The sequence below is a fragment of the Perissodus microlepis genome, chromosome 20 (genome assembly GCF_051167445.1).
Source record: "Perissodus microlepis isolate ML-2025 ecotype Zambia chromosome 20, ASM5116744v1, whole genome shotgun sequence".
In the NCBI taxonomy this organism is placed as follows: domain Eukaryota; kingdom Metazoa; phylum Chordata; class Actinopteri; order Cichliformes; family Cichlidae; genus Perissodus; species Perissodus microlepis.
In genome coordinates, this window is record NC_140480.1 from 22,979,549 (window position 1) to 22,993,104 (window position 13,556).

Genomic DNA, 13,556 nt, shown 5'->3' on the forward strand with positions numbered 1-13,556 from the left:
GTGCATTTATTTATTTATCTTTTTTTGTGAGTTTTTTGTAATGAGTTGGAAGAAGTCTGACCACTGACCAAAGACTTTTAAACACACAAGGGTCATGGAAAGAGAATAAATGTATGAGAATCCCCATTTAAAAATGAAAACTCATTAAGAAAAGGTTCGTTTGACTTTAAAATGATGGCTTTAAATTTGAGCCACAGACAATTTGAGCTGTCCTTTATTTGTCAAAAAAAAGTGTCAAAATAAAGGATGCCTTTGAGGGCGTAGTGGCCCAGAAACAAGCAAGACAGCATAAAAGTTAGAAATTTAAGAGCAAAGACAAATTTAAAGGTTAGCATCTCAGTGGATTTAGCATTGGTCCCTAGCCTACATCTCATTTCTCTGTTCTTCTTGTTCTAGCCTCACTGCAAGCATTACAAGCTTGCAATTTATCTGCTTCATTTCTCATTGAATATCACGCAAACCACCTGACCATGAAACTGCTTGTTAGTCAGTTGTCTGAATAATTTTGAGCTTCTGAAAATGAAGGTTGTGTATAGAAATGGAGGTAATTCTTACACAGTTTAGTTTGGGCAAGATTTCTTGAATTGAAGCTAAAAGCCTGAACTTCGAGCGCATATTTATGGTTTGATTTAATATCTGCTGCAGTGATGTACAGAGGCAAAACTACAAAACTAACTGTAGCTTGTTCGTCTGGAAACTTCAGAAAATTAATTACACCAAGAAAATATGAAAATAAACATTTTTTTCCCCACTCTCCAAGTTTGGTGAGCACGTACAAATTATATCCTCAGTTTCCTGTTCTTAGGTGATATTAGTGGCGTCCACTGTGGTCTTCTACTGCTTTAGCCCATCTGCTTTGAAATACTGTGTGTTCAGAGATCCTCTTCTGCTTATCTTGGCTATAACAAGTGGTTTTTTTAGTGCTTTCCTGTTAGGTTCAATCAACAATGTCTTGTTTGTTGCCTTAGATTGCACTGTTATCAGTACTATTATCAGCTTCTTGAAAAACAGCACACAGGTTACTGTGCCCTGCAGTTTTGCTCCCAGAAGGACTTTGGCACAAACTGGACAGGAAAACGAGTCTTAATGAGTCGAGGGGTGGTGGGCAGCTTGTCTGCCAGGTCTTTCCCTGCATGGAGGGGTGAACATGGAGTAGGGAAAACCCTGAAATGGGAAACAGGTAACATGATAATATAACCATAGCAATATGACTGATTGGTAACCTGAACCCAAAGATGGGATGGCAATCTCCAGAAAGGGTACTCTTTCATAGATAGGGATGGTTTTTTGCCTCTCTGGACACGTCTGACCAAAATACAGCAGGTCAATTATCTGGGAGGCCCATGTAGTTCCTAGAAAGAGAGAGAGAGGCAAATAAACTTGATCCCAACACTGACCTCTATACACACATTTTGATGAGCTATAAAGTTTGTACACGTTTGTTGGACTGACCTGCTTTGGGATATGTTGCAATAAGTATATCATCTGGTCTGGCCTGAAAGTTCTGAACATTCTCCCAGTTGTCTGTAAAATAGTGAGTCATTGAGACTCCATGGAAATCAAAGAGCTCTGGTCTGGAAGACAAAATTGCTTTTTGGGGAAAAGAGAAAAAACTGAATGTGTGAACAGCAACTGCAGGGATTTGACTGCGGAGAAGAAAAAGAGTGTTGGCAGTTGTGGGTAGTGAAGTCAGGTAGTGCTTCAAGCTTATTTCTACAAGTCCTCTATAAAGAGAGTGATACAACAAATGATTAACAGCACAAAAGCCCTTGTGCTTAGAGATCAAGTCTTTGGTTGAACTCAACAAAAACACTAGTGCCAAGTGACAAAAAGACGGTCTTAAACTTTCACATTTTGTCAAATGAATTGATTATCGATTGCTCCTGCATGCATTCAAACTACTTTCTTTGTTTTTAGCTCAGAATTACATGCTTAACAAGTAAAAACTCCATGAAAGGAAATCAAATTGTAGCTAAAAAAGATACTAAAACGGTTTTGTTTAGAGATATCATACATACCTTTTCAGGGTTAAGGAACATGATCTGGGTTCTGCCTTGCTTCTTTGAATGCATTACTCCCTCACCAGCTGAGTGTTTTCTACCAAACGTCTGGTTGCGAAACACACCACTATCAGCGCATCCGAGCTTTGCGTTGCGTTGTGAAAGTCCAGTACTTCCCTCTTGTTCATACAAAACCAAATCAGAAAAAGTTGGGACAGTATGGAAAAGTATAGAAATTAGTGATTTCTAAATTTACTTTGACTTGTGTGTCATTACAGACAATATGAACACAAAATGTTGTCATGTTTTGCCTGGTCAACTTCATTTCATTTGTAAATATACATCCTTTCCTGTCATTCAGACCTGCAGCACATTCCCAAAAAGGATCCAGTTGTGGGGCATCAAGTCATGGGCCTTCTTGTAGTCAATCCAGGCGGGTGCACAGGTTGTTGAGCCAGGGTTTGTAGTCTCGGCTGCTCTGTCTACCAGTACCTGGTGTTTCACTCCACTGATATTGATACTCGTGCCAATTCCCTTCTGTGCCCGCTCATGTTTTGAGCCATATGCCTATTCATCTTAGCCGCTATGATGCCTGGACAGGAGCTTCCATGTTGTACTGAGCCAGGTTATTGGCTGGTAGTTAGATAGGACTGATCCATTCTGGGGATCCTTGGGCATCAGGACTTTCTGGCCTTTCTGACATCAGACGCCATTCTGATGTCTCTTATTGACTAGCAGCTGGTTCATTTGTGCTGCTAGAAGTTCATTGAGTGCAGCTGGCTTCTTTAGCCGTGAACCATGTCCAGGCCTGGTGCTGTCCAGCCCTTCATACTTGAGACCCTTTCTTGGATGTCTAGCACTGTGATGGTTACTGGACCCTGCTCAGGGTAACAGCCTCCACGGACCCTGTTTAGGGAGGTTGCTGTGGTCTGCCCTTAGATTCACGAGCCACTGAACATTGTTGTTATACATAGCATCCTTGTCCCATATGCTCTTCCAGTATTACTCCATCTCTAGACTTGGTGGTGCTGCTGTTCTCATATTGTTCCCCTGCCACTGAGAATACACCTTGGATGGTTCTGTGGAGAACAGCTGGTTTATTCTCCTGCCTTCTACATCTCTGGTATACCTTTTCAAGCGGCTGGCCAAGGCTGTGTGAGTCAGACTTCACCAGCACCTTTCACCATGGGCCACTCTGGAAAAAGAATGAGTCCAGCCCTTCTCCAGGAGTTTGGTTCCAGGACCCTTATGTCGTGGTGAACCTAACTATATCTAGTTATCTAGGTTTCTTTCCTGCTAGCAAGACAGTTCACTTCCCACAAAACAAAGTCTGTGATGCTTTGGGGCTGTCAATATGCCTAGCCCTTGCCTTTGCCTGCTACCCAGATTACACTGACCCTGGCCCTGGTGCCTGTCATTGTGCATAGTAGGCCCACAGGATGTTGGATTCATATGATTTCTTGAAGCTGTGCCTGAACAAGCCTCATTAATCCAGATCCAGTCACCAGAGTCTAGCTGGCAAGCTTCCCTCCCCAATCTGGCTCCAAGAGGGGCCTTGATTTCCCATGGTGAGATTATACGGTGCGGGAGTTTCCATTAGCATGTTTTGAATTGCTCTTAATCTGGTGCCTCCCTTGTGACCAATTTCTAATGGGAGACCCTATTAGACAATACTGCTCCCAGGGCCAGGAGGACGATCCCCTGTGATAAGGTACATTTGTATTTTATATTTAGTTTATAAATAGTATTGACTAATTAAAATATGATAAGTATAGTTGTATTCATTTTGTCTTGGGTAAACCACATTCTCAAAACCCCCCAGACAGAGGAATTCATATTGATTTCAGCTACACAAACAATACATTGTTGCTAGTTTGGTATTTCTTGACAGAACAATGCAGATTTTTTTACCTGGCTGTAAAATGTAACTAAACCTGAATAAAATCAAATAGAAAACCCTGCAAAACAAATGGACCAGTCATTACCTTTTATTTTTTTTATCACACACAGAGAATAAAAAATGGGCTGTTAGCACTTAGTAAAAAACTTTAAAGTAAACTTTCGTATTACTTTATACTTTAGACATTTTAATCTACACACCAAAGTTTCAGTATTGCAGTACAGTGTTACTGGTAATGTCCAATATTTTTTTGTTTGTATTGACATAAATATTCACTTTCAAACATGAAATGCCTTTTAATTTGTGATTAATAATATAAAGCACATTGATTTAGTTAAAGATTTAGATAAAGTCAATCAGTGACCCTTTTTACATACTATATGCCTGGCTTTGTTCAAATTTCAGTGCGGAACTGAAGTGTGGGATCTTTCATCTTCTTCTTGTAGTCTTCATCAAACACTTCATTCTGAGCGACGGTGAAGTGGTTCTTCCAGTCAGCAACCTTTCCTGCAGAAACACAGATAAAAATCAGTCAGGTATTTTTCCTAATATCACCTCATACATCACAATATGGTTCAATGTACCTTTTCTCATGAAGGGAGAAATCTTGAAATCTAAAATGGAGAACGTGGAATAGTTGGTCATCTCATTCTTTTTCATGTTATCAAACTGGACTCCACCTGCAATCATTTTCTTATCCTCAGCTGAATTGGACAAACTGAGGAAGCTGCAGAGTTTGTCTATTTCCCGTTCAGTGTCCTGAAAAGATAGATAAGAGTTATTTGGAGTAGGGATGCATCTAACGGCTGCAGGACAGTAGCTCTCGAGGACTGGAGCTGGAGACCCCTGATCTTAAGCATACCACATTATCTGTCAAACATAGTGGAGATGATGTTTTGGCATGTATAGCTGCCAGTGGAACAAAGTCACTGCTGTTTATTGATGATGTGTCTACTGATAGAAGTAGCAGGATGATTTTTGAAGTGCACGGGGCTATACTATCTGCTCAGATTTATCCAAATGCTGCAAAACTGATGAGACAGTGCGTCATAATATAAACAAATAACGACTCGAAGCAACCCAGAGATTTCTTAAGAGAAGGAAAGGGGATAGTCTTCAGTGGCAAAGTCGGTTACCTGCTCTCAATCCAATAGAGCATGCAGTTTAGTTACTGAAGACAGAGACCCACACATGCACCTGAAGGTGGCTGCAGTAAAGGCCTCGAAGTACATCTCAAAGCAAGTCCATATAGGTATAACTATATTAGTGTCCAGTTATTTTTAAGTTAAAACAAACTGACTGCTTGATTTAACAGCCTTTCTGGTGGTACACAGAGGCAAAATTACAAAAGAAATGTGACATTGTCCAAATACTTATGGACCTAACTGTATCATCACAACATTACAACCATCATTACAGCATTATAAGCTACTAAATGAGAGCTTCAAGCAAGTAGCGTAAAGAGAAAGGAACTCACAAAGGAATTAGATTACCTCAATCATATCTTCATAGAACACGTAGTGAATGTTTGAGTAAGTCTGTTTCTTCTTCCACCAGCCATTCACATGGTCATACCAGGAGCCAAACACCACTAGGGCCACAGAAACAGGAAAATAGCAATCATACAGTAAATGAAAATAACTTTAATATAGTATTTTATGCATACTTTTTCCTTCCATGAATCTGTGGATGTAGTTGCTCCAGTCGCCAGGCTCTGGGTGAGCAATATTCATGCGATCAAAATGGAAAAAAGACACCATGTTGTCCTTTGCATTGCGGGCTACATAGACAATCTACAAAAGATTTTTAAAAAGGAAAAACAAACTCTTAACTCAAATGAATCTCAAATTCTCTTGGTAGGCTTTAAGTTTAACTTAAACCAAGTGGAAAACTGCACTATTATCGGTATTATTATCAGCTTCTTGATGATACACTGAGCTGATGCAAACAACAGACAGGAAAATGCAACCTTGCAGTTTTGTTCCCAGAAGGACTTTGGCACAAACTGGACAGGAAAATGAGTCTTAATGAGTCGAGGGGTGGTGGGCAGCTTGTCTGCCAGGTCTTTTCCTGCATGGAGGAATGAAGATGAAAAAAACACAAGTTTGACTGTGTAAAATGTTAATACCAACTAACCAACGGTAACATAGCGATATGATTTTAGTCAAGTTTGAGGAAAAAGAGGCCAACAATCCATAATGGTTTGTAGGTGTTTGTGTAAAATTGGTACATTTGATCAAAAACCTGAAAACAAAGGTGGAACGGCAATCTCCAGGAAGGGCACTCTCTCAAAGATAGGGATGGTTTTCTGTCGCTCTGTCTGACCAAAATATAGCAGGTCAAGAATCTGGGAGACCCATGTGGTTCCTAAAGTGAGAGGGGGGGGGCGGAGAAGTTAACATGACCCCTACACTGACCTCTATGCACACACTTTGATGAGCTGTAAAGGTTTATACCTCTTTCTTGGACCGACCTGCTTTGGGATATGTTGCAATAAGTATATCATCCGGTCTGGCCTGAAAGTTTTGAATGTTCTCCCAGTTGGTTGTGAAAATGGGAATCATTGAGACTCCATGGAAATCAAACAGTTGTTGTCGAGAAGGAAAAACTGCCTTTGGGAAAAAAGCAAAAACCAGATTTTTTTTTTTTAAAAAATCTGAATGTGTACTTAAATTCACTTTATTGTTTATTGTTGTACTTGTTGTGCATCATGATGATTAAAAACAACAATAAATCACTTATGATGCAGTTAATATGTACATAAATAAATAAAACACACACAGAGAGAGAATATAAAGCAGGGAAAATATTGTTTGCAAGTTATAAATTTCACTCATAGTATGAATGCAGATGGTACAAATTAAATTTTACATTGGTTACAATGGCTGACTGTTTCTACAGAGTGAGGACACTTTGTTTGTGTACTAACCAGTTAAATGTATAATAGAAATACCACTCAGCTGCTCTCAGGCTTGTTAAAGTTTCCCTGAAATATTATGAGGACCAGGGCTCTTGCTGTCTTTATCAAGGCTGAGAAATCAATGTAATGTAATGTAATCAGGTACTGCAGTGCCATCTGTGGGTAATGAAGTCAGATCATGCTTCAAGCTGTTTTATACAAGTCCTCTTTAAAGAGAGAGCGAGATCACAAATGGTTAACAGCACAAAAATACTTGGTGTGCTCAGAGAGGAAGTCTGGCTGCTGCTCAACAAAAACACTGGTGCTGATTGATAAAGTAACCCTCTGACTTGGAAAATAAAATGAACCCACATGGCTCATGCATGCATTTACACGACTTTAACTGATAAATCCATTGTCACTAGCTTAGCTCTACATGCTTAACAAGAGACAAACACCATAAAATTAGAGCAAACTCTAGCTGAAGCAACAACAAAAACAGTTTGGTTTAAAGATGTCAGGCATACCTTCTCTGGATCGAGAGACATGCTGATTGCCGGTTTTTGTCTGGTTTCTCTTACTGGGATTTTTCTCTGTCCAGATGAGTATTTTATATGCAACTTCTGATTATGTAACACGCCACAGTGAGAGGGGCCCTCCCAGGGGAGAACTGAAATTCCAGCCCTTCCCTGACTTCCGGATCCTTTTGTTGGGAGCATTTCTTTTCCTATTCTAGGATCTAAATGAATCCTAGAATTGTGTCAATGAAAACATTACTCATGCATTCAAAGCACTTTATTTGGTATGACATTTTAAATGGACAGTATTGCAAATGCACGATATACAATACATTGATTAGAAGTTTGGATGACGTTACAGTAATATTATCACATGACGACTGAACAAAAAGCAATGTCATGCAATGACAAAGCTTTTTATTTATGACTGTACAGAGGTTTAAGAGAGGGAACAAATGTGTTCCCCTTTGAAAGGTAAGCTTTTAAAAGTCAGAAGGAAATCTTGATTTTCAAATCCAACATAGCTGTAGATAAAGAGAATAGGCTTTCTGGCTGGAGTTAATCTACTTTAAAGACACATCAAGGAGAGTAAAAACATTTCTGGGCTTGTACACTGAAAAAAATGCAGTAGGGTGGTTGTTGAATTTGCATAGAATTACTTCATATATCCAGCATGACTAATGCTAAGGAAAAATCGGCTGCACTGTCCGCCATTTTTGTCTCTCGCTTTGGAAAATCTACTACCATCTGGAGTTTTACACTTGAAGGTAAATAAGATTTTAAAGCTAACACACCAGTGAGAAAGAGTGTAGACCCTTTATATATGTGGACTTTTACTGGGGTGTTGTTATTTTACAGGTATGTGGGCTGTTTATCGAAAATGAAATGCCAATGTTAGGCTCCAGTTAGCTAATGGTAACCGAAATTATGCCATAAGCAAATTAGTAATTAACATATATAATGTGAGTTAATATTGTTTGTATATTCTTTCAGTCTAAATTAACAGACTATTACAAACTTGCATCGGTGTCTGTAGTAAGTGGTGGTACCTGCAGTGTCTTAACCATTAAACAAGCTAATGTAGGGCCGGGATATGACTAGTTTGTTGAAACATGTCTGCTGCCAATGTGACTGCTCACACACGGTAACATTACCAGCACATAGCCACAGCCGCTATAAACATGCTGAAAGGTCAATGTAGCTTCTGTAGTCAGCAGCTGGAAGACTCAACACAGACCCAAGATTCAGTGTAACGGTTATCTAAATGTTGTGTGTCCTGTTTGTAAGCCCAGAAAAAGAAATTAAATAAAATGACGACCTTGAGCTTCAAGCTAATGTAAGCGTAATGCTATAGCATAAAGTGACTAATGCAATGATGAGGTTGTTAAATTAGTAAAAATACAGTAAATATATCCAACATGAATCATTTATATTTTTGGTCTAAACATGATTAAGTCTCGCGCCTTTCACTTGTTTTAGAAGGATGTTCAGTCTTTTAAAACCAGTCATATCAAAATAACAGAAAATAGTTATGTTTTCTGTTGAAACTCCACCCCCCCAGGGTGTGTTCTGCGAGGGAAAATTCACTGTGGCGGTCCGCCATTTTTTGTCTTCGCTTAGTTTACGTTTGGTGCTAAGCTTTACTTTGTCGAGGTAAACTGAAAACTACATGTTTGAGAGGAAACGAAGAGAACATCCATTAGATGGGGAAGTTTTTCTCATGAATTGCTGTTGAGCAACATAATGGAAAAAACAAGTCATTCCTTAAGTTAACTAACGATAATGCTAGCTTAAGCTGCGGGACAATATTATGGGCATTAGCTTTTTTTCAGTGTGTGCCCAGTCACATTCGCTTGTTTTTTCTCAGTGAATACAGACTAACAAACTTGTGTCCATTTAGTTAACTGGTTGTACCTAAAATGTTTTAGTTAAACAGTTAAATAAGCTAGTTTGCCATGGGGTGGGCTCTGTGTGTGTGTGTGGGGGGGGGGGGGGGTCTTCACTAAAGTCGGTTCATTTAGGGCATGACACCTATGCAGTACTCATTAGGAGAGGAAGTGCATGACGTGGGGCTTTATTTCATGTTCTGGGGCAGTGAATGTAATGTACTGATAACATGTTAAAGACACACAAAAACCCAACAAATTATTTTAACTGATTTATAGAGAGACTGAGAGGAGGGCTTAAAGAGATAAAAATAATGACGATATAAATATGTTAAATTTATTTTTTCTGTATCGATATATGGTGCTTCTCCCTGCTGAAGGGCAGATTGGTGTTGCTTCAGAACAATTCTTTAACGCTGTTACGTAGAGGTGTTACAGTTAAGGTTTTAATAACATTATTTTATTTACTAGTGAAGATTTGCATATGTTATCTCACATTCTGTAAGGTAAATTTTCTGGAAAGGTCAAATTAACTAATTTAACTAAGTATTAATGAAAGACCTTGATGTGTATATGACAATAATAGATGTAGTTTCTGGGTCATTTGGCAGAACTGCAAAATGGCCAGAAGGAGGCAACTGCTGTGGTTGCAAACAAGCTTTGGGTGGTATGGAAGTCAGGGCAACTATGGAACTGCTCAGCAACATGGGACCCATAGCTAATAAATAGTAATATGACAAAAAATAACAACTTTGTGTGGATGTAACCTTGTGAGATTTGAGATTTTGACAGCATTTTTATGTGACAACTTCTCTTTTTAGATAAATGCAGAGTTTAAGCGCATTGCCACTGCAGTCCATATTACTCTCGCAGATAGATGTGCTATCTGACAAACTAATGAAGGTCTTCAAAAGGCGAGGAGGACAAATAGGAAGAAGACTTCAGAACATTCTGGAGCCCATGGCCCAGGTAAGAAAAAAATTAATTTGTGTATACACTTTAGGGAAAATAATAATTTTAACAAAATGCTGCTTGTCACTCTATGCCAGGAGTATGTTGAAAATCACCTGTGATTTTCACAATTTACCATGGGTGCGTTTTTTTTTTTTTTCTTTTACCTGCATTAGAACTATGTGTGGAGTTCATAGTTGAACACCTCTCTATGTTCTGACAGTATTCTGCTTCTTTGCATGGAGATTTCACTTCAGAAATGCATTACCTTTTTAAGCATTCTGAGGACTCAAATCACATGCTGTAATGAATCCATTTTTGTTCACCTAATGTGTTAATGTTAACATTTTTTGGAATAGTGACACAGATTAAAATAAGATTTGGTATGTTCTTTGACCAGTGTTCTGTTTAATTAAATTTTGGAATTCTGCATTTTCTAGGCCACAGATGAAGCCATTATCCAACGATCTAATAAGGAAACAACCATGGGAATTTACATCATAAAGTCAAGAGATGCCAATGGCAGCCCTGAGGACATCGGGATAGTCCTTGAAGGCCAGAGAGTCTGGCAGGATTTGGATAACTATACCCTAGCAGCTGCAATGCTGTTTGGACTAATGTACACTTTGAACCTCACCTACCCACTGGAAAAGTATACCTTCGAGGTATTATAGAAACTGGTTATGGAGCTCAAAAGGAACAGCCTTTCAAAGAAGGCCCAGGTTTTCAGGACCAGACTGTACGATTGAACAGTTTTCCAGTTATGATGTGGGAACAACATGTTTACCTCTTCGAATATGTACCATCCTTTCTTTTAAGCCAGCACTGGTAAAGTTGCAGTACATAGTGAAACTTATTTTTCTGGCACTTTTCAACTTGGGGCCTTTATTACTGCAGTTTTCACTTTTCAAGCCATTGCTCTTTTAAAAAAAAAAAATTCTAACTTTGAATGTCCATTTTTCTCAATGGAAATGGTGCCTTGCACCAATTTCACCAGTTTGCAATTTTTTTCCCAAGGTGCACCACTACAAACAGATTGCATCGTCTAGTATTAGTGATTGTGATGTTTAGTGATAGAAGCAAGCCAATACTAATCAGTTTAGGTCTCTTGGTTTTGTGCCTGTGGGTTATAATGTTATTTTAAGTTTCTTCTTTGTGTCACTTTAATAATTACACCCCTGTTGCTATATTACCTTATGGCTCTTACATTTAAAAAACTATTTTTTACATAAGCGCGATGTCATAAGGCCCCACAATGTTGAATTCAGGTTACAGCAGATAACTTTGAGGAATGTTGTGGAATGTTTTTCAAGAGATGCATTGTACAAATATGACTCATGTATATTTTGGAAGCCTGAATTGAAAGTCCATTGTTACAACTGTGTAGTCAAAGGAGCTTGCAAAGAAAAGTGTCTGGACTTCTTTAAGTTACTTGAAGACGTTTCACCTCTCATCCGAGAAGCTTCTTCAGTTCTAAGGTCAAATGGTGGTTTCACTTGCATACCCACCACGGAGGCCGTGGAGACTGTCAGAAAACGACTACAAGAAGACAGCTCCTTGGAGGACAGGACCAACTTCACACCCGATCAGATTTGCACACTGTTAGACCTCTGCCTCACCACTACATATTTCAAATACAACGAAGGCTTTTACAGACAAAAACATGGCTGTGCCATGGGCTCCCCCGTGTCACCTATTGTAGCCAACCTTTACATGGAGGAAGTGGAAAGGAAGGCTCTTGGCTCTTTCAAAGGAAGAGTACCCAGCCACTGGTACAGATATGTGGACGACACCTGGGTCAAAATCAAGACACAAGAAGTGGAATCCTTCACTGCGCACATTAACGCTGTGGATAAAAACATCAAGTTCACCAGGGAAGACACAAAGGACAACTGTTTGCCTTTCCTGGACTGCGCTGTGCACATTGAAGAGAACGGCAAACTCAACATCGAAGTTTACCGGAAGCCCACACACACGGACCAGTACCTCCTCTTTGACTCCCATCACCCTTTGGAACACAAACTTGGAGTAATTAGGACCCTACACCACCGGGCAGAACATGTTCCCTCTAAGCCTGAAGGAAAAAAGAAGGAACACACACATGTAAAGGAAGCACTCAAAACGTGCGGCTATCCTAAATGGGCGTTCTTAAAGTCAGCAAAGAGGCACAGAAAAGAAGACCAGACACCAGCGAGGGAGGATAAGAAGGACAGACGCAACAACATTGTCATCCCCTATGTAGCCGGTGTATCAGAAAAACTTAGGAGAGTTTTCTCCAAGCATGACATCCCGGTGCATTTCAGACCCAGCAACACGCTCAGACAAAAACTGGTTCACCCGAAAGACAAAACGCCAAAACACAGACTTAACAATGTGGTGTATGCTGTACAGTGCAGCGAGGAATGCCCAGACCTCTACATTGGAGAGACCAAACAGCCACTTCACAAGCGCATGGCACAACACAGAAGAGCCACCTCCACAGGACAAGACTCAGCAGTCCATCTGCATCTTAAGGATAAAGGACACTCTTTCGAGGATGCCAATGTTCACATTTTGGACAGAGAGGACAGATGGTTTGAAAGAGGAGTGAAAGAAGCCATCTATGTCCACTGTGAGCGACCATCTTTGAACAGAGGCGGGGGTTTACGACACCAACTCTCTGCCATCTATAATCCAGTTTTGAGATCCCTTCCCAGACGCCTTAACGCCCACTCACATCCTGGGCCATCTGACCTCAGGAATTCGCATGATAAGGTGGGGCCAGGTTTCACAATGAACACACCCGAAACTCTGGCTGATTGGGACCCACACCCAGTTTCACACCTTGGCTCAGGCGATTAGAGGATCATCAGGGGGTCCTTTTGTCCCTCTGTGGGGGGATACTCCCACTAGGTTTATATCTGGGACTCTCCACCATTTGACCTTAGAACTGAAGAAGCTTCTCGGATGAGAGGTGAAACGTCTTCAAGTAACTTAAAGAAGTCCAGACGCTTTTCTTTGCAAGCTCCTTTGACTACGATGACCTGGATGACTGAGAACCTTCACAGACTTACAACTGTGTAGTATTTTCAAAAATACAGGTCATTGTTCAAAAATGTTTTGCTTATTTCTTTGATTGAAGAGAAAGTGTACAGTACATACAGTAAGATCAGCCTTAATTTAGTTTTGAACACTCAATTATATATTAGATTATATATTATATATTAGAAATTTGTTATAAAATAAAATAAGCTTACCATAAAATAATCTTGTCAATATAACACACAGTAGTCCAATACAATTAACACAAAAAGTTCATGTCTGATAAACAAGTGGTTTCTATAAATATTTGACCGGAATGAAAAACAAAACAACAACATAAAAAAGTCATGTTTGTGTTACCAGAAAAATGTGTGCAGGTAT

General features: G+C 39.6%; 2 protein-coding genes across 2 annotated transcripts; both read right to left on the reverse strand.

Moving 5' to 3' along the window:
- Positions 1 to 1,019: 1,019 nt before the first annotated feature.
- Positions 1,020 to 1,543, reverse strand: LOC146364541 (cytosolic sulfotransferase 3-like). The gene is made up of 3 exons (XM_084916825.1): positions 1,453 to 1,543; positions 1,224 to 1,352; positions 1,020 to 1,129 (listed from the first exon to the last, which is right to left on the reverse strand). Exons 1-3 carry the CDS (start codon positions 1,541 to 1,543, stop codon positions 1,020 to 1,022), a joined length of 330 nt encoding a protein of 109 aa, XP_084772951.1.
- A 2,429-nt stretch (positions 1,544 to 3,972) lies between these two features.
- Positions 3,973 to 7,443, reverse strand: LOC146364542 (cytosolic sulfotransferase 1-like). The gene is made up of 8 exons (XM_084915934.1): positions 7,327 to 7,443; positions 6,374 to 6,512; positions 6,145 to 6,267; positions 5,870 to 5,970; positions 5,567 to 5,693; positions 5,394 to 5,491; positions 4,485 to 4,659; positions 3,973 to 4,407 (listed from the first exon to the last, which is right to left on the reverse strand). The coding sequence occupies exons 1-8, from the start codon at positions 7,345 to 7,347 to the stop codon at positions 4,295 to 4,297; spliced, it is 897 nt and encodes a 298-aa protein (XP_084772060.1). The 5' UTR covers positions 7,348 to 7,443; the 3' UTR covers positions 3,973 to 4,294.
- Positions 7,444 to 13,556: the final 6,113 nt, after the last annotated feature.

What these genes read in the sequence shown, in the direction of transcription:
- LOC146364541 (XM_084916825.1), bottom strand. Translation starts at nt 1,543, where the DNA reads ATGACTCACTATTTTACAGACAACTGGGAGAATGTTCAGAACTTTCAG. An exon ending in TGCAACATATCCCAAAGCAG is followed by an intron (nt 1,353 to 1,452) that starts GTCAGTCCAACA and finishes CTCTCTTTCTAG; the next exon opens with GAACTACATGGGCCTCCCAG. An exon ending in CATCCCATCTTTGGGTTCAG is followed by an intron (nt 1,130 to 1,223) that starts GTTACCAATCAG and finishes CCCTCCATGCAG; the next exon opens with GGAAAGACCTGGCAGACAAG.
- LOC146364542 (XM_084915934.1), bottom strand. Translation starts at nt 7,347, where the DNA reads ATGTCTCTCGATCCAGAGAAG. An exon ending in TCTGGGAACAAAACTGCAAG is followed by an intron (nt 5,694 to 5,869) that starts GTTGCATTTTCC and finishes AATCTTTTGTAG; the next exon opens with ATTGTCTATGTAGCCCGCAA. An exon ending in TCTATGAAGATATGATTGAG is followed by an intron (nt 4,660 to 5,393) that starts GTAATCTAATTC and finishes CTATCTTTTCAG; the next exon opens with GACACTGAACGGGAAATAGA.